The sequence below is a fragment of the Arachis duranensis genome, chromosome 3, assembly GCF_000817695.3.
Source record: "Arachis duranensis cultivar V14167 chromosome 3, aradu.V14167.gnm2.J7QH, whole genome shotgun sequence".
Taxonomy (NCBI): Eukaryota; Viridiplantae; Streptophyta; class Magnoliopsida; order Fabales; family Fabaceae; genus Arachis; species Arachis duranensis.
Window position 1 is genome coordinate 113161994 of NC_029774.3, and position 21278 is coordinate 113183271.

General features: G+C 34.0%; 1 protein-coding gene across 3 annotated transcripts; it reads right to left on the reverse strand.

Moving 5' to 3' along the window:
* Positions 1-13997: 13997 nt before the first annotated feature.
* LOC107480268 (zinc finger CCCH domain-containing protein 38) lies at positions 13998-19840 on the reverse strand. Of its 3 annotated transcripts, XM_052259126.1 has the most exons (5): positions 17594-19840; positions 17107-17339; positions 16276-16965; positions 15093-16126; positions 13998-14255 (listed from the first exon to the last, which is right to left on the reverse strand). In XM_052259126.1, exons 1-5 carry the CDS (start codon positions 17656-17658, stop codon positions 14226-14228), a joined length of 2052 nt encoding a protein of 683 aa, XP_052115086.1. In that variant the 5' UTR covers positions 17659-19840; the 3' UTR covers positions 13998-14225. The 3 variants fall into 3 exon arrangements, with proteins under 3 accessions (XP_052115086.1, XP_015955895.1, XP_015955894.1); XM_016100409.3 differs by having other exon boundaries at positions 16276-17336; XM_016100408.3 differs by having other exon boundaries at positions 16276-17339.
* Positions 19841-21278: the final 1438 nt, after the last annotated feature.

Below are 21278 nucleotides of genomic sequence, written 5' to 3' on the forward strand. Positions count from 1 at the left end.
GGAATTGTAAGGGAAGACATTTCAAGAAGTGAAAAAGAAGAAAAAAAAAGGAAGATAGGGTATTTAAAAGATACTAGGGGCAAAAATATCATTTTGTGCCCCTAATAAATGTGCGCACAGTTACCAAGGCAACTGAAGAGAGAACATGAGTGGCGTTACGAAAAGACGTAACATTTCAAAAGATACGTCGAGTGCCCGACCTACCCCAAGAAATGGCTTACCCGATGTGAAAAGACAGGGTCACCAATGCTTGAGTCCGACCTCAAAAAGCTCGGATTCAAGCAAGGACACTGTTCATACCCTGATCCAAAAATGTTAAGCCAGAGGGAGAGAAACCGCGAGCAAAGGTGATGACGGGGCCTCTGCCATTGCTGCTATCGTCAGGGACGGACCTACTCTTAAAGTAGTGGGGGCAAGTGCCCCCAGTAAAAATTTAATATTTTTTAATAGTTCTTGATATATAAGTTAGTTGTCCCCAGCACAAAACTAATTTTACCCCCACAACAAACTAATATAGGTTACTGGCAGCTTTTGTAGACATTTTCATGTTTGAAATAAGACTAAATAGTAATTTTAGTCTTTTGATTGATTAAAAAAATAAAAAATCTACCTCTAAAATCATACATTAAGTGCTGTGATATTGAATTTATTAAAACCTTCTAAAATTTTGAAATCTTAACCATAAAATTATCTTTAATAATTTGTTGGTTAGATAATTTAAAAAGTAATTATATTTTACAAATTACAATATTATAGTACAATTGTAAAAATTATTATCATACTATATATATATTTGCCCCACTATTAAAATTTTCTGGATTCGTCACTGGCTACCGTTATCGTCATTGAGGCTCGTCGCTGAGCTACTATGCCAGCGTCGGAGTCACTGGGAAGAGGATCTCAAACAGGAGAGACAGAATAGGGAGGTTGCCGTTGCGGGAATCACTACTGGAGGAGGAGAAGACCGCGCCACCATGTCTGTGGTCGTCGGAAGCACCGCCGGAGGTGCTACTGTCCCATATTCTTCATTCCTATTGGAATAGTCAGTAACTCTTGTCCCAAAACTCTTACTGTTGTTGTTATGTAATAAATTATTGATGATTCCGCGACATTAATATATTAGAGTTGAGTTACTGAGGTCGCATGCTGCATTTGTTGCTGTTGTAGTGTTATGGCAGAGCTTGTGTGGACGTTGCGGATTGCCACTACTATGAACTGAAAGAAAAAGCGATTTAATGTGTTTAACTATGCAAATTACAGTTATTTGAGGTAGGAGCTTTTACTTAAACTCATTTTTATTTCACAAAATTGTCATAAATTGATATCGATGTGAAATGCATATTTTTGTGAATGTGTGAGTCTTATGGATTGGATTGAATTGTTTTGGAGAAATAGAATGAAATTGATAATAGATTAAAACGGGATTAAATGCTCTAATAATAAATTAATTAGTAACAATACTTGAAGCCTCTTAGTAGATGGATTAGGATTTGAACAATTTTTTTGTTGTCCTAATGTGTGAAAATTTAATATCTGAAAGATAATTAAAGATAACAAGCCAAGAATATTCATGTTGAAAATGGTTGGGTGTTTGAAATGGTTGAGAAGGGTTAGAGAGTTATTTGATTCAGATGGAACCCTTGAAGGGTGGAAATATCCGAATTTTACGGGAAATTTTATCGAAATTTTATAAAACTTGAATAAAAATTGAATAATAAAGATAATGAGGATCATTACGTTATTATAAAGACTAGATATGTTGTGGAGTTTAATTTGATTAATTTCGATTAAAGAGTTATGTCTTTGAGAGTTTTGAATGAATTTAAAGTAATGAGTTTTTAATTGGTTGAGATGAATTGTAAAATTGGTTTGGTGGATTAACTAACTTGATTGGGTTAATAACAAAAAGATTATATAAGTAATTAAAGTTAACTTGAAAAAGAAGTGTAATTAATTAATTAAAGAATTAAATAGGGTAATTAATTATTAATTTAAGAATTTTGGGAATAGGAAGTGTGAGTATGTGGTTTATGTTACAATGGATTGACTTAAACTAAGGTTTTTGGATGATAATTGTTAAAGATAGATATTGTTGGCCTCGAGCAATTGATTATTATGTTGAGTTACCTTAGTAATAACTATGTCCATGAAAATGAAGAATTTATATTAAAATTAAAGTAACAGATAATTTGAAGTCAGTTTGGGATTGATTTGGTGAAATTGAATAGTGAGTAACTTGCATGATAATTTATGGTTTTGTGCTTGAGAATTTTATGAGAATCGATAAATAGATGAGATTTAGATGGAATGAAATATGAGAAATGAGGGAAGGAGAGTTATTTAAAGAATGAGGGAAGATTGAAATTGGGTGAGTTATTAAGCGAAAAACTAGATGGGACTAATAGTGAAACAAATGAGTATGGCTTAGGTTTGAATTTGGCTAAGTTTGATATTGATTGGCGTTTGATTTTGGTTATGATAAATGGAATCCATTGGTTATTTATTATGTCGAGTTTATGGTTTTGTTTTGAGGATGAAAAACCTGAGTAGATACTTTGATTGATGTTGAGGGTTGTGACTTTGATTGAGGTCCTCATTATAATATGATTATTGAGATTGCAGATTTTAATGAGAATTGATAAATAAGAATTTTTGTTGACGTTGAAAATTGAAATGTAAAGTCATGATCTAACAACTGTGAATTTTTCTTGGGTTGATTAAGGCATTAAGGTCTGTGAGGTTTATGATTTTCGAGGTTCGGATTAATTTCGAGGAATGAGATTTTGGTTCAAATCTAGAGATGTACTAAGGCCCTAGAGTGTGATTTAAGTCTAGGATGAACCTGAGTATCAATTGGAAAAATCTGAGTAAGTTTAGAGGAAAATGATATATTAAGTTATCTGACAATAGAGAATGACGTTAAGTTGAGTTTTTAAAGGTATGTGAACCCGATTGTGAATTTAAGAATCGATAAGTAAGAAATGCAGAATCTTAGCTCGATATACATTAAATATATTTTTATTGAAAGTAAATAGGACAAGTATGATTTTAAAAAAGAAAATATGTCAAGATATGATTAAAGAAAGTATGTGATATTGGTTATTTGCCTGACAAGGATGGTAGTATCATACCACTTGCTCAGTGCGTCATTATTTTCTAGAGATAGTGGTTTTGTCCCGCTCACGGCTTAAGGATAATTATCCTTGTGATAATTGTGAATATAAAGAATTATGTCTGATTGAAATATGATTATAAAGAATTGTGGTTCTGATTTTGATTTTGGTTATGATTATGATTATGTTTAATTGAAATGTGATTGTGAATTGGCAAGGACGAAGGTTTTGTCGTGCTTACGTGTTTGTGATTGATGATGATTATTGATTGGAAAGAACGTGGGTTTTGTCTCGCTTGCATTATTTATATTGTGGGAATGGTGGTTGGTCCCACCCACAGTGAGGATGGTGGCGTATTCCTGCTCGCATTATTGATTTGGTAGCTGCACCGGGTAAGAACGATAGTTCCATCCCACTTGTGCGTGGTTGCAGTGTGATGTAGGGATGGTAATTTTATCCTGCCCACATTCTCTCGGGTTGCAAAGTCTCTGTTGAGTGATACGTCACTTTCTGTTATTTTTGGTAGGTTTATACCTCCAGGGAAAGGTGAGACGGCACTCTCTGTTGAGATAATAGTACCATGATTTAATTCCAATTAGGAATACGCACCGACCGAGAGTTGCCAATTGGATTTTGTGTCAGATTTGGCATAATAACCAACACGTGAGCTCACGGCCAGTAGGACAGGCATACATCACACTGCATTTGTTTGTATATTGCTTGAAATTGTTTATCTATTTGTTGGTACTTGTGTAATTATAATATTTGTAATTATGTGTTTGATTGTTTGTGATTGTGATTGCAATTGTTAGTTCGAAAGTGATGGAAAAATGTAATTCAAGGAAGAGACTGACTGAACAGTAAATCTGGATAGAGATAGAAAGTAATATAACCCATGAATGGAAATAAACAAAGTAATCAACGACAAATTAAATTGGAGAATTATGAGAACATAATGGTTTAGAGAAAGAATAGTGTTGAGAAATGAGTTAGAAAAGAATGGTATTTGAATCTTAAAAATTAGAAAGATAACGAAAGCTTGCAAGAAAAAGGTTCACAAGATAAGCACTGTTCACTGCCGTAAAACAAATTTTATCTTACATATCCTTTTATGATCTTTTTAGGAAAATGGACGAGAAAGGATATAAAGATTTTACTGAGTGTCATATGTTTACTTCTTTATTTTAGAATGAATTTGTATTAGTTATTGTTTTTCCTCGCCTTAATATTGTTATAAATTTTGTACAAAGAAATAGGAATTATTTGTTATATGTATATTAATATGTATCTAAAATTATATTTGATGTATTTTATTATTAATTATTGATGTAGCTGTTGGATTGTAATCATTATTGATTTTTATCGAGAGAAGTAGAAGATGTATGTATGTATGTATTTGTATAAAAAAAAATACCGTTAGCTTTAAGTTTTATTTTTCTTAAAGGCTCCTATATGTAAATAGATAATATAGAAAATTTATATAATATTTTTACCATTAATAATATTATGCTATGATTTAAATATGATATTCTAATAGTAAGAATGTTATATTTGTTCTTTTAAAAAAAATTAATATACCTAAAATATCCATTGTGGCCAATCATTTGGGCTTGACTCGCGCATTCAAAGTTTGTGTTAGAAAATTTATACAAGTGGAAGTGGGAGGCTTGCCATAATAGTTAAACAAATCAAAAACAATTTCCGCAGCCAGGATTCGAGCCTGGAAATTCAAAAATGGATGTCCTGTCATAATAATGCAAACTAAATTACATAAGGTAGCGTTTGGTAGAGAGACAGAGACGGAAATATTGAGACTGAGAGATAGAGACTAAGAGATAGGGATTGAAATAAATCTCAGTATTCTGTTTGGTGCAAAATGGGAGACAAGAATTGAAATAAGAATGAAACTCTAATTTAATTTGCACAAAGGGTAAAATTGGAATTAATTAATTGAAATGAAAGTATTTTAGGTATAAAATGTTATTAAAGTTTCAGTCTCCATCTCTAAAAATTTCAGTCTCTTGTGTCCCTACTTTTTGGAAGTACTGAAATACTAAAATTTTAGAGACAGAAATAGAAATTTTAGTACCAGCCTCTGAACTAACAAACACGATACTGAGTCTCAGTCTCTCAGTCTCTGTCTCAGTACCTCAAAACAAACGCTACCTAAAAGATTAATATTTGCTAACATTTTAATAACAAGTGGTGGAGTTAATCAAAGGTTAAACTACATAGTTGGTCCCTACACTTTCGGTGAAATTGCAAATTAGTCCCTACACTTTAAAAGTTTATAATTGAGTCCCTAAAGAGAATTAAAATTTACAATTTAGTCACTGCCGTTCAAAAAGTGTTGATTTAACAGAATATTCTCATAATATTCTCTATTTTAAACATGTGAGCTGCACATGTTTGATAACAGGGACCAATTTGCAATTTTAGTGAAAGTATAGGGACCAACTGTGTAATTTAACCATTTGAAGAGACCAAAAACTCTCTAGGCTATCTGAACCTACCTCGTCCCTTCTCAACTCTCTCACTCTCACTTTTTCACTTTCTAAAACGACACCCCAACCCCACCGCTCTCTATCTATCACCTCGGTTCACCGTCGCTATGCCGGATCCATCGCATTTGTGCTCACGAGTTGGATCTCGCCTCCTTCCTCTATCTCGCCTCTCTCATCCGACAACTTTTTCTTCTCTTCCAATCCCAATACTGAACACCGACGATAAATGGAAGAGAACAATTCCAATCCCAAGCATGCTCAAAGCGAACAATTCAATGTCTAAGAACTAAATAGAAACAAATCAACACAAAAATAGCAACTCAATTTATTAGTGAATCTGGCGCGGTGACAGAGGTGAGAGGCACGACGATAGTGAGTGGAGGTGAGAGACAGAGAGCGTTGGGGTTAGGGTGCCATTTTGGAAAGTGAGAAAGTGAGAGTGAGAGAGATGGGGAGGGTGGGGTAGATTCATATAGCCTAGGAAGTTTTTGGTTATTTTCAAATAGTTAAATTACACGGTTGGTCCCCATACTTTTACTAAAGTTGCAAGTTGGTCCCTATTGCAAACATGTGCAAGTCACATGTTTAAAATAGAGAATATACTGAGAATATTCTGTTAAATCAAACATTTTTGAACGATGGAGATTAAATTACAAATTTTAATTTTCTTTAAGGACCCAATTACAAACTTTTAAAATGTAGGGACCAATTTACAATTTCACTAAAAGTATAGGGACCAACTGTGTAATTTAACCTTAATCAAATAATGAATTAGTTATTAGTGATTTATGAAGGGTTAAGTACAATTTTAGTCCCTAACGTAGAGCTGCGGTGGTGGTGGCGAATCGCGTGGAAAGGGTTGCGGCAGTGGTGGTGACGCCGCGAATTGCGACAAGAACGGCGATGCGGTAGTGGCGGGCTACAAATCGTGACGAGAAGGGTGTTATGGTGGTCGGCGGGGCTGCAAATCGCGACGAGGGCAATGGTGTGTGCTATTTTATTTTATAATTTTTTTAATTAGGGATAATTTGGTAATAAAAATAAAAATTTTGGTAAAAAGAACGATTTTAAAACAAACTGAAATCTTCAAGACTATTTTGAAGCGAAAAAAAGGTCAAGACAAAATAAATTTTTAGCCTCTACGCTAGGGTCCAAGATCGTACTTAACCCAATTTATGAATTATATCATTTGAGTTATTTGAGTGACGATCGTACCTAGAATATTCATTTAAAACATATTAGTACCTAATTTAAAGAATTGATAAATTATTTTTTGATAATTTAGAATATTAGATTAGATAAATTAATTCTATAACTCTTATAATTTTAGACCATTTAATCAATTAATTATAATATATTTTAAAAAATATAAAAGATTCATTTAAGTTTTTTTTGTTGTTTTGGGAATTATTTGGATGGTATCTTTTAATTTATTTTTTCTGTTAGTTTCTATAATTTTGTCAAATTTGTAATTAGATTCATATATTTTTTTTTAATTGGGTCCTTATACTACTTTTAATTTTGTGATTAGGTTATTTTTATGTCAAAAATATCAAAATTAACATAATATTTTTTCAAAAAATATGTGATCAAAGATCTAATTATGTTTTTAATTTTAGATACTTTCAATTTACAAAAAAATATTCTTTTAACTTTAATAATTTATACATTAAAATAATTTAATTACAAAATTAAAAATAATATAAAAATTTAATTAAAAATATAAAAATTTAATTAAAAACTTAATAAATAATTACACCAACAGAAAATAAAGACTACCGAGAGAGAGACATTGATATAACTAAACCTATGATGTATTTGTTCCACTACTTGTTTAACTAATGTGAGAGACATTGATATGTATAAACTAAAGCACCGAATCACATATTCTATATTATACCCGTGAGTGTCTTATATCTATAATATAGAATATGTGATTTATAACAAACTTGGTTTGAGGCTTCAACAGATCATTTAGCCACTCTCAATAACGCAGAGAAAGACTAAACCATGGAAGGAAGAAACTAAAAAGTTTAGGTTTTGAATTTTGATTTATTTTATTTTTAAATCTAAATTTTGATTTTAAAATTTAAATCAGGAGAAATTGGGCCTTAAAATCAGACTCAAGTCGAATTTATTTCGAATTTGTGATCGCTTTACAAAAGTTTCACAACACGAAAGAACGTATCACAGGTTCGCTCATTTGTCGTATCCACTACGTGTTGGTGTCATATTTGCGTTCAATACAGATATATTAGCAATCTTTTTTTTTTTGCCTTCACCAACAATCTTGATAAGTTTGTGCTTCATAGCTTGCTTCTTGAACCATTCTCCAGGATGGCCAAACACCGACCCACCAGGCAGCAAATGGTAGCTAACCTCAGCCCCATCTGGACGACAAGTCGAACTTTCTTCAACAGTACGTCCCTCTCTAAGTTCACCACGCTATTATCAAAAAGGAGGCATTCATCAATAAAATCCTCTCCATGAAAATGGCCTTGAGAGATGTCGTCGTACTTAGAGGGGACTTAGAGTATTGCCTCTTCTGGCTAGAGGACATCCCACTAGCGGCAGAAGATGTCAAGTCAGGAGGTGGAGGAGAAAGGGTACTGATCTAGGAAGCTCAGTACTGAACAATCACCCTTCTAGAATCCTTAACAGTTGGACCCGACTACGACAAAGTCCCATAGGGGGAGGATCTAGAAGCAGCGGTGGCAGCAACAACTTCAGCTTGTCTTTGTTGATGGAACTTAAAGGTGACAGAGGATGGAGTCATCTTTTCTGTAAAAATAAAACCAAGTTATTTTCAGCGAAAATCAAAATTGGAAGAAAAATAATTACTACACAATGCATGACCCATCGAGCTCAGCCGCACATAACTGGGCGGCCTAGACTACAACATTTGGGTGTTAATGAAAGGTTGCTTTTCCCAACACTCCTTCAACAACTCAAAAACAAAAACGTTCTTATTTGACCTTAGGATAAGTAGGATCCCTGACTTTCGACTAGTAGAGGTTGTATTTAGGGGGGTGCCGTCCTCGAATAAAAAAAAAAAGGAGCAACATCGTCTTTGGGAACTAATTTAAAATAATTATTTATAAAGTCGTGAAAAGACTCTTAAAATTTTTGAAAGATTTTTTTAACCTGGCTGAACTCGGAAAGAAGTCCATTGTTATTTTTCCCTCACACTAAAAGGCAGGTGAAAATGATAGTAAAAACGACGAAGAGATTCATGAACTCTCAAGAACCTACAAACTATCTTGTTCGGAAAAATCCCATGACTTTGGATGGAGTTGGGAAGGTGCAACTTCATAGTCTATTAGGATTTGAGACTGAAGAGTAAAAAAGGAAGCTTCATCCCTACTCTAACAAAAAAGCACTCACAAAGATACAAATAATGGGGAGATCGGTGAGAAGGAACGTGGGAATAACACATCCTCTCCTCCTTGAACGGAGACATGACCTCGTAATTGTTCGTGTCATTCGACTTCTTATAGAGAAGGTCGTCATCTAGGATCCTATTTAAAGAAGCCTCGTTGGAAAAGGGTACTGCGCCAAGTAACTAAGGGTCCACCCACTCAAGGTCGACGGGAATCTCAACAAGCAATATATGAACACCTCTCCTTACTATCTATCTCGAAAACCTACGAAATGAATTGAAGGAGATTGCTCAATATTAACACATCTATAAGAAACTATCAACTATCTATAACTAATTCAAAAAGATTGCATGAGCTATAAATGTCTTTAAAGATGAAAAAAACTCCTAAAAAGGGGCGCCATACATAAGCTAACACTACTATTTTCTAGATTTTTAATCATATGCAGATATGTACTATGCTGCCAATAAAATATACAACTACCATGACAGAAAAAATAATGGCAAGAACCACCGTGCATGGTGATATTACAATAGTAAAAAAATACTAAATACGGTGGTACCACAGTAATGAGAACAACTAATCACAGTGGTATATTTGATTCTTCATTTTTAACAACATAACACATTCAAGCAAGTATTGAATACTACAAAAAAGAAATAAAGGAAAAAACAAGAAAAGAGTACTAACCTTAAGTATGAAAATGAAAGAGGATAGATAGAATAACAACCACATAGGGCAGAGAGTATGCAAGGAAGTTAATGAAGTCCAAAAGCAGGAGCAAAATTGCAGAAGAATGAAAGATGTTTTGAAAAAATTTGAAGAAGAAGAAGACGAAATGAAGAAAAAGGTTATTTATAGATTACTAAACACAAGTGAATTATGGTAAAATCATATCCATTTTAAATAGGTTTAAATGCTGGCACAGTAACTGACAAAAACTAAAAAGACGCCGGAAGCAATGAAGCGACATGTGTTTGATGAGTGAATATTTTGTACCCTTTTTAGTACCATTTCCTTAGTGTTTTTAAGCCATTTTATCAAGTTTTATTATGTTTTAGTATGTTTTAGTGCAAAAATCACATTTTGGATGCTACTTTGAGTTTTTGTGTTTTTCTTATGATTTTAAGTGATTTTTGGATGAAATTGGCAAAGTTTTGGCAAAGTCTGATTCAGAGGCAAAAAAAGGATAGCAGATGCTGTCAAACCCTAACCTTCGTACATTCCAACGAGCATATCTTGAGCTATAGAGGTCCAATTGATGCGTTCTCAATGGAATTGAAAAGCTGACTTCCAGGGATTTTCAGAAATATATAATATTCTATACTTTTCTTTTAGAATCACTGCCCAAAACGGGCATTGAACACCCACCTCTAGAGTTTAACGCCCAAGAAGGACCAGCCTCCAAGTTAAACGTCCAAGACTGGAGTTCAACGCCCAAAGAGGAGCAAGCCCAGCGTTGAACGCCTAAGACTAGAGTTCAACGCCACCCAGGGAGCAAGGAAACAGCATGCTCACCCCCCTAATGGGTGTTCAACGCCCAGAATCTCAAGTTGAACGCCAGGCATACGAAGCACATGACTAAGGTGGGCCCAAAGTGGATTTTAGCCCTTCTTAGCTTATTTTATTTTCTTTTTCTAATTTTTAATTAAGAACAATATCTTTTAAGTTTAGTCTTAGAGTTTTTACTATAAATAGGAGACTTCCTTCCTCATGAGGATCATGCCTCCAGGAGAGGAGAAGCACAGACACATTACATTACACCTTCTTATCTGTTTTCTTTAAAAAGCATGAGCAACTAAACCTCCTGGATTAAGGATAGGAGCTCTGCTCATTCCTATGGATTAATATCATTACTTTTCTACTTTAATACATGTTTGATTCTATTCTATGATGTATTGTCATTCTTCATCTTTATGAATCTGGGGTGGAATGAGAGTATGACCCATTATTCTACATGAGCTCTTGTGAAGTCTTAGCCAGATAGTATTGAGTTACAGTTTGAGAATACATCACAGGTTCCAAGAGAGTATCTGGGGTAATTGGGATACGTGACATGAAATCTTGTTAGTCATGGGTGATTGAGGTCTCTGTTGTGTTAAGGCTAGAATACAGAGCATCATTCTCCTATCCAAAATATCTGACCTTGTCTGTAGCGTTTTGAGTAGGATCACCAGAGATTGAATTGCGCAAACTTCACCCTCTTTCAGATTGGATGACCATTAGCACCAGCATGTGATCTGGATCAGAAGAGATTAATGACCACTAGCTCCGGCTTTAATCACTTACAACCTTGCTATTAAATGAATCACTCATTATTAAAGTAGTCAGTAAGAAGTATTAATCCGGAAGAATAAGCGTCTCCAAGGCCTTAACTGATTTCCCATCATTGTTTCTATATCAGTTCTCTATTGTTTTTTTATTGTTTTGTTTTATGTGCCTACAACAACAATTATCTTTCTATTCGCCTGACTAAGATCTGCAAGATAACCATAGCTTGCTCAATCCAACAATTCTCGTGGGATCGACCCTCACTTACCTGAGATATTACTTGGACAACTCAGTACACTTGCCGATTCAGTTGTGTGAGTTCAAATTTCACGCACCAACGTTCTTTCAAAATAACGTCGAGTTTCAACCTAACTACAACTTCGACAATACGACTCCTCTAGCTATCTATATGTTGTGGATTGTGCGACTATTTACCTGACCTAAAGACCAGAACTCGGGTAGAGACACTGTTCATACTTGGGCCTATCGAATGTGAGCCCAACCCACTTTCCCTCTAACGGACGAGTTACATCAAAGTTGGGTCTAGCAAGAGGTGTCAAGTCTGATTTATGAGCCCTAACTTGCGTAAGTCATACTGAATTGGACACAGGTCACTGAAATTCGTAACGGGTCTGATTTAGGGAGCAAAACAAGTGCTACCCCTTTTAATACTTTGATTATCACTCATAATAATTGATAATCACCTTGAATATGAGAAATAACTTCTCATTCTATAAAGAAGTAATCACTCATGATTTTCAAAAATCATCTTTAAAAAATAATTAAGTCCTATATTTCTATTCTTTAAATATCTCAATGCATAGATATTTTTTTTCAATCTAATTTTTCACACAAACCTATTAAAATTCTTACTACTTTATATATTAGAGTCGTTTATAAATACCTCCACCACCATTTAGACACAGATGTTGAAACCCTCTTCTCTTCTGACATGCAAGTCAAAATTACTACCTAAAAACATCTAAATCCAAAATCATTCCAATTTCAGAAACATATCTCTATAGTCAAAATGACCAAAACATTACATTCCACTGTATACATTATCATACCAGAACAACTTTCTATACTATATTATTGCTTGATACTTAATTGATATATGCTGCAACTTCATTATTATTAATTCATATAATAACAAATTCACAACCAATTAACTTGAGTACAGATTTCTTCGGAAAAAAATAAATATATTTAAAAAATAATAAAAGATTAATTTAAAATATTCTAAATTATTTTATTTTATAATTTGTAATTCTTATTTATTTTATTTTATTTTATTTTGTAATTTTAATTATTGTTTAAATAATTAAATAATATTAAATATAACAAATATAATTATAAATTTTATATAAAATTATAAATATTAAATTAAATAAATTAAATTTTTATTATTATCACTCTAACGTTACCGAAAAATAAATCTCTAATTAGGAGATGACTCCTCATACACCTAATAAAAATCGAACCCTTAACAAAATAGTTTAAAAAGTTATTAACTATTAACTATGTTGGGCTACGTCGCTTTACATGGTAGATGTTTTTTTGTCTCGCAAATAATAGTTTTTCCTTAAAGAATATACTTGCAGTTGTGTCATACAAATAAAACTTGTTGTATCCGTTACCATATGCATTAATCTCTCTCTCCAATCAGTTAAGGGAAGATAATTAATTTTGAAATGAACATAAAGCCGAAACCTATCATCGTACAGACTTGATCTTTCAACATCCTTAGGCTAGCATCGGTGTTGGGCAGCTGTGAGCTGTCAAAGATTATCAAGTAACTGGTAGTAATAATAGTTATATGAGTTATTACTAAATGCATGGTTTCATGTTATTATATAGTATGAATCTTTACACACACATACTCACATAGTATATTTACGTTTATATTGAATAGAAAAATGACTTCTAGTCTATCTAGTAATTATAATATATAATAAGTATAGAAAATTAATTTTTATTAGTTAATTTTTTTTATTATAAGATTATTTTTTAATTTTTATATTTTGAAAATTTTAAAATTTAGAGTTNCTGATGTTTTCCAAACCAATATTTGTAATTCATTTTTATTAATTTGATTATACTTTGTGCTGCTATTTGTTTTTAAGAGTTTAATTTTAATATGCTAATAGCATAAAATATTTACACAATTGTTCAATCAAATATGTTTTTTAAATAATTATTTATATAATTAATATAAAAAATAATTATTTTTGTTGACATACAGTATATAATAGATACAGAAACTATTCACAAATTTTAAGCGATGAATAACATAAAGCCAAATTAAAGACTTCTTTATCGATACCCAATGCCTTGATATTTGATTCTTTCCCTTTTTAATTATTTTTTGTTTCTAATTTTCTTCCCCTCGGTTTAAAGATCCAGCTCGCTCTTAAGGGCAAATCCAAAGCGCTCAATAGCGGAATCATTACTTTGAATTTGCAGTAGTAGTACCTCTATTGAACGTGGGTTGCAGCAATGTCAACAGGAATAAAGTTGACCTGTTTCCTTGTCCTATCATGAATCAACAGAGAATGGCATGGGGTTTTGTATTGTATGTTTTCATTCCTTCATCTGTTGGATTCCATGATATGATTGAATTCGACGCTGCATAATTGGACTGTCTAGATAGAAACAGATGTCACTTTCCCTTAATTGCATCAAACAGGTGAAATAAACACAGTATATAAGTAATATAACAAATAAAATGAACCCCTATAAGTATTAGGGCTGTAAGCAAGTTATAACTTATAAGCTAATGTATAATAGCATCAGTCGTTTTTGCCGAGTTTGTATGTACACGAGCTGCAAGGGCTACTACTCCATTAGATTATCAACTGATCTAAAAGGGTACCCAAAAAAATAAAGGAAAAAAGAAAAATGAAGCAATATATAAACATAGTCAACAAATTACACAGCCAAATTTCTGCACATGCCTATGCCTTCTGTGCCTTTTCTACATATGCCTGCATTCAAACGGAGAAAAATCACAAGACTTGCTATGAAAACCAAAATTAACAAGTCTCAAATGCTATACTCAGATTTAAATGTTGACACAGATCTTTACTGATAAAACAGAACATCTTTGACCAGGGATAGACCTATGTATGTGGGCATGGGCAAAGACATTGTCTTATATAAGTGAAAAAAAGTAACAATGGTCCAGGTAGATCTTAGTTGAGCAAATTATGATCATCATGTCTATGGGGGTGTCATGGGTGATACTAATATTCTTATGTTGGAGTCCTAAGTATGGGGTAGCCAATATATATTTCTTTTAGAATTTCAAATGCTTGAATAAGATGTATCTTTGATACAAGAAGGGAAGTATAGCCAAAGAACCGATCATGCATGTGATCATAGAGAAGGAAAGTTTGAACTCAGGTTGGTGATGGTGATGGATTGACTGTATGGAAGCAATACCCCATGCTCCAACGAGTTGAGTCTTATTTTGTGTTCAAATTTAAGTTGTAACAAAAGTCATGTTGTGTGAGATGATTAAATTTATTAAACTCTCTTTTGTGGTCTGAGATATTTAATGATGAAATTTAGTTACACATACGAAAACCTATGAAAATAGGAAGATCTCCATCAAAATGAATCCCATATTTTTGGAATTTGGACAACTCTTTGAACAACCTTCCTGCAACCAACCATCTGAACATCTAAATTAAACCACCTTGAAAAGAGTTACTGGAGTTGCACATGGGCAGAGGTTGATCTATAAAACTAAATGAAATGGGGCACAAGATTTGGAATGCTTCACACATATAATGGAAACTTGTAAGAGAACCACCACTGACCTGTAGAAGTTTGTTAAGCTTTGGTTTTGACAATGATAGGTAGTGGTCAATTTTCTCTTGCGTTTGAGGAATATGTGCCCGCTGCACCGTGCCAACTACTTTATCAGCAACTTTCTTCACAATTGATTTATAATCTTCTTTGGTGATTTGGCCTTCTTTCCATGTTGGTTTTAGCAGCTCCTTAACAAACTCCACCAATGAATATTTAAATGCACGAACCCCTTTAACATCCTTTGTTTTCTTGGCTTCATCAGTTCCACCAGTTTGATCCATGTTTTCCATAGGAATATTCTCTTTCGTGATTTCTTTAGCACATTGTAAACTTTGCTTTTCTTCAGCTATCACTACATCTTTCTCCTTATTAATCTCAATATTTTCACCTTGCTGCTGCAACTGAATAGAGTGGTCACACTTAACAAGTGGTCCTTCTGGAAAGGCAGTTTTACGAGAATAATCAAGATTTTGTCTTGTTGACTTAGATGATGGTGCTGGAATTTCTTCCGCTTCATTTATAATTTTTACAATTGGGGAAAAGTATGGCGGGACGCCATTTGCATGAGCATCCTTAGTTTCAATACTGTCACAAATTGGATCATACTGCTTCTGTGATCCAACGGCAGGATCTGACTTGGCGAACGTAAAAACTGGCTTATTATTAGAATAAGACCCTTCAGATTTGCCTAGTAAAGGAGTATCCCTTGCATCATGAGAATTTGAAGTAGCATTAAGTTGTGGAAGCTGCTTAGCTGAACCAATGATATGTGCCAGAGTGGCTGAGATGCTGGTTAGTTGAGCAAGCCGTTCTTTGCTAACCATGTTCTGAGATAAAGGATCTCTTGAACTAATTTGTGATAGAATCGCCTCCATGATGTTTGGCTCAGCAGTGTACTTTTTCTCCACATTGATTTCCTGGTTCTGCATACCTTCTACAATTCCCACTCTTGAAGCAGCAACGGAAACTGGCATTTGACTTTGACCAACAACCTGACAGCTTGAAGCATTTAGATCCTGAGCATTCTGATTAAATCTTTGTCCTGGCAGAACAACAGTACAAAAGTTTAGGTTTTGCGTAATCACATTTGAAAAGTTTATGACACTCTTATCATTGCATGCCACTTTAATAAGAGAATCCTGTTTGAAAATTTGGAAGTCACCAACAATAACATCAAGCATGTGATTTTACCTGGAGTAACTTCTTGTTTATTCTGCTCATGCTTCTCTTCAGTTCCGCAGAAAGATCCCACACCAAACTTCCAATCGGGAGACATTTTTTCATCACCTGGCCAAATCACTGTATTTATTGACTGGGTACTGCGCATGTTGTCTCCAGCCTTTTGTGTCTCCCAATAGTTGGTATCGTTCTTCGCACTTGGAAACGGTGATTGAGCATGCACTCTGCCCTTATCTAAACGGCAGTCCAATACATCATTCATTGGCCGATGAGTGAAACTCGGCTCTGTGGCACCTGAAATTCTGTTTGTGTTGTCCTCAACCAGGTTTTCTGTATCAACGACAGCACCCAAGTCATTCTTTTCTGGACCATCCCAAGCTTCATCTACATCAGCCATGTTGCTTTTGAAACCACATCTGTCATCCCTTAGCCTTCCATTCGGACTAATCGAATCATTCAATTTTTGTATATCCAATGCCTCATGTTCACCATAATAACTCGTCCTATCATCCCTTAAACTTCTGTTAGGCCTCTGAAATGCTTGACTATCATGAGAAAACCTGCAATTTTTACCGTTTCGACAATTGCCAAAAGCAAAAAATTTGCAAGGAATATCCCCACTGTGATTTGGACGATGCGCACCATCCCACTCATAAGAACTCTCCATGTGCCTCCTATCAATTTCCCTTTCTCTAGTTGATTCTGCAACGGAAATTTCACGAAACCCATCAGAATTGTTGTGATGATGTACATACTTGCATGATGCTCCCATTCTACACCATCCTTTTGCAAAATTAATACAAGCATCATTAGATCTTCCACTTCTAAGAGAATAGTCCCCACCCTCATGGGGTGCAGAATATCTGAGAGCTCTGTCTTGCCTGCTTCTACTTTCCCAGCCATCATCATAGTTTTGATTATCATCATGAAGGAAATGGCAATGGCTGCCTCTTCTGCAGTTTCCAACAGCGAAATCTCTACATGGTCGTGTTGATCCTCCAGACCTCATTCTTTTTCTGTCACTGGCTTCTGAATCCCACCTGAAATCGCATGCAGGGCTCCTACTCCGGCTACTTCTAAACATAGCAATTTCCAATGCAATTAATAAAACCAAAATCATCTGGAAATTATGCGCATGCAGCAATGTAAAAGATCTAAAACTTCTTAGAGTAAAAAAGAAAAAAAATATAACTCAAAAGTGTACTAGAATGACCTTGAAATTAACGAAAAACTACCCTCAAAGAAACTTTTCTCTTTAGCAAAAGCACAGACATGAAAAATATCACAGGGAACTGATTTGAAACAAAAGTATGGAAGATGACACGGATACCTTGCAAATTCAGCATCATCTCTCAAATCCCTCCTTGAAGAGTGCTTTCTGCCAGGTTCACTCATCTTTCTTCCCGCAATGTTATAGGATCAATTTAATTACTGCAGAGTTCTCTGAATTTGAAACAAACACCAAAAGAAATGTCATAAATCTGATATATATGGCAGGCTAGGAAACAGAAAGAACAGAGTTTTCAAATGAAAAGAAGACTAAAAAAAATGACCACAAAAAATCTGAAGCTACAAGAACTGTCCCGTCAAAGTTCACATCAAGTCACCAACCACGGGAGTCAACAACTCAGTAATCATAACCGAACGTTTTTTAAAACAGAAAAGAATTTAGAGAGAACACAAAAATCCATTCTTGAAAGAAAAAACGCATGCAGAGAAGCAAAATTAAATCATTAATCCCAGTTCTATGCTCAGTACGAGACTAGGAAGATTTACTTCAGTCGTACATGTCTCGATTTCTATCTCATGCATACCCAAATAAGTGCTTGAGTAGGTATCATACGTCAAGAGTTGAGCCGATACTATGTAAGACTCAGTATATTCACAGAATACGGATGGAAGGAAAAAGCTACTATGAAGCATGTTGTTGGTGGTCGATCAAAATGAAAAAATAAGAGTGCTACTTGGAGGAATGATAACGAGAAATAAAATCTATCCACCAAAGTGTTAGTTTGTTGTGGCATACATCATTTGATCATGTTTACTGTGGTTACTTAATATTTAATAACCGCTCCCCTTCCCCAACTCGGTTAGGAGACTTGTTTTGTATAGTTAGTTTGCTCTCCTTATTAATCACAAGAATTTCCCGATTGAACTTCTCTCTTTTCATGAGAATTTTATCTGTTCTAGTTCTTCTTTGCTTCCATCTCTGCAACATTTGATTTGCTGATAATAACTTCTTCCCAGAGGAGCAAAAATCTTTTATCGTTGTAATTGTTTTACCTTTTTCGTTTTATATTTTTTCAAGTCTTTTACTGTTTTAAGTTATACTGTGTATAAGAGTGCTAATGAAATATTGTTACTGGACGTATGGGAACTTGTTAGAGGCATATGTGTACTTGTTAAACCAATTCTAAGTAGATACAACAAATCGAATACCTTTGACTAATCGCCAACACCCGAAACTTCAAGAAACGATTAGACTAAGGATGCCAATAATGCCTCAGAATGGCGCACAAACGGATGTAATTGTAAATTTATCTCAATAATGCCCAAAATCTCATTCTCACAACTGGATAGTGCTATGACTAATTTATCTAACAATTTACGTCTACCGAGATGATACAATTCCACATTCTAAATATTGATGTGAATTTAACTTCAGCGACGAGTAACGAAGGTGCTTGCCAATTTGAATCTCCAAACAGACTACAAACTTAGCAACCCTATTCTGAGAAAACCATGAAAAAACTACATTCATGATGGATCTTGTACAGCATCTTTATCTTTACAAAATCTATAAATAAAGAATAAGAAATCAGCTACTCTCACAATCACAAAGCCAAGTAGTCCATTATTCATTCCCCAGTGGAAAGCAACCCAACATAATTTAGGTGTTAAAAAAGATCCACCAAAGCTTGTGGAAGAATCAAATGGCATTGAAAATATTATTTGCAATTTTTGCACCAGCTACTTTGAGTGCAATTGGTGACACCCTCCAGGCATTAATGACAAGAAGATTTGATATATACTGCAGAAACATTGTATCTTGAATATTAGCACTTACTCTTACTCATATACATACAACTAACTAAAGCATTATAGAAGACTGCCAACTCCACTACCTAACAATTTCCAATTTCTTATCATCTACTCAACCAGCTAGGTGCACGGTTTATACGGATCCAAGACTTGTTTGTTTTGACCTTTTTTGGGGGATATGAAGTGCTATTATAGGTTTTCTTCCATTAGTTTTAGTTTAATAATATTTAAGCATTGTAAACAGTGAAACTCAGTAGGATTAGGGATAGTAAAGAAGATCATGAGAGTATCATATCATACAAAAGCGCTGTAAATAATCACGAATAAGTAGCAAAAGAGGGTCCCGATTCAATGGCATCGCTTCGAATTCAAAATCATAGGGTACTAATTAGCCATTCTCGCGTTTAAAAAGGCATTAAAGACATAGGAATAAGAAATAGGCAGAACTGAGTATCAAAAAAGGAAATAAGCAGAACCAAATCAAAATAAAAAATAAAAAATAGAATAAACCCTAGAATAGGAATAGGAAGAAGAGGAAGAGTAGCGCAGCAAAGGGGGGCATTCGTCATCTGATTCCAACTGCAAGCTTCCAGCGGAACTTGGGAGTGGCCAAGTAGGCAAGCAAAAGAAACAGAAACACAGAAACTGAGACTCGCACTGAAACTGTTGCCGTTTCGACAACCACACTCAACAAGTCTACTGTCTTATGGTATGGGTGGCCCCCACAATTGGATTTCGCTTCTTTTGGTGATTTTCGCTCCCACTCATCCTCTACTCGTAGATAGAAAAAGATCCTCTCCAGTTTTTTTAACAATTGATAGAATCCAGTGTGATCTATCACCTTTGATTCTATGAGTGAGCCTAGAAATAAATAAGAGAGAGAGTGCAATGAATGGTTAGATTGAACACTGGATATCATCCAGTTTTTTTCTCACTGGAGAGGATCCACTCCCCTCGTAGATAGGTTGAACCAAGCAGGAATATTTGGTTGAGTTGTCATATTTTGTATATTAGAAACAAGGTTGTTTATAGTACGACCCAATTCGAAAATTTTGAATTTTTTAGAGATCAATTTAGTGTGACCTCGTTGGGTTTAGGATTGGATAAGAGTTTTAAAAATAGATTTGGTTATTATTTTGAGTCAGATTCGTGTCATAGTTTGGGTCATTTGATTCAGTGGTTCGGTCATCATACACAATTAATATTTTGTGTTATTAGTGATAAATAATAGCTATTCTTATGTGAAATTTAAGTATTGTAAACCTTAATATTTTGTGTGATTAATCATTATAAGACTATAAGTTAATGTTTTATGTTTAAAATGCATAAGATTTTAGACTAATATATAATATTGTGTTATTTGTATTGATTTAAATATTTGGTGTTACTAGACAATATTAGTATCGATTGTGGTTATGCTTAAATTTTAGGGAATGGTTGGTTCTTGTTATATTTTTCTAAGTGAATTTTACGATGTCAAATAATGGTTGGAGTCGTAGAAATTTAGATATTTTCACATGCTAGCTTACAAGAAGGTAATCTTAACGGCTCGATTTTCACCCACTTTTTATCCGGTATAATCATGGTCCGAAAATGTGTAGGTTTCATCAGGTCTAGAACTGGATTCGTGTCTAACAAATAGATCCGATATATATTTCGGGTCGGGTCTGGGTCACATCAAACCCGGTTTCACCCGATCCATCCCTAATTAAAAACATTTTGGATAGATATTCATCGACTTTTGTTTGACATATTTGTTTGTTGTATCCAATTGTGTCTTAATAAAAAAATAATTTTTTTAAATATACTTAGATATACCTAAATACCATCACATATCAGCATGTCCAATCCTATTTTTAACATGTATCTTTGAAATGAGTTTAGAAATAATATATATTATTATTTATTAAAACAAAAAATATTTTAAATATGTTATATAGTTAAAAAAGACATTAAAAATAATTAAAAAATTA

Coding starts and splice junctions, on each gene's coding strand:
- LOC107480268 (XM_016100408.3), bottom strand. CDS start 17,658: ATGAGTGAACCTGGCAGAAAGCACTCTTCAAGGAGGGATTTGAGAGAT. Junction 16,127..16,275: donor TAAACAAGAAGTTACTCCAG/GTAAAATCACAT, acceptor TTGTTCTGCCAG/GACAAAGATTTAATCAGAAT. Junction 14,256..15,092: donor AGCTTAACAAACTTCTACAG/GTCAGTGGTGGT, acceptor GTTTGAATGCAG/GCATATGTAGAAAAGGCACA.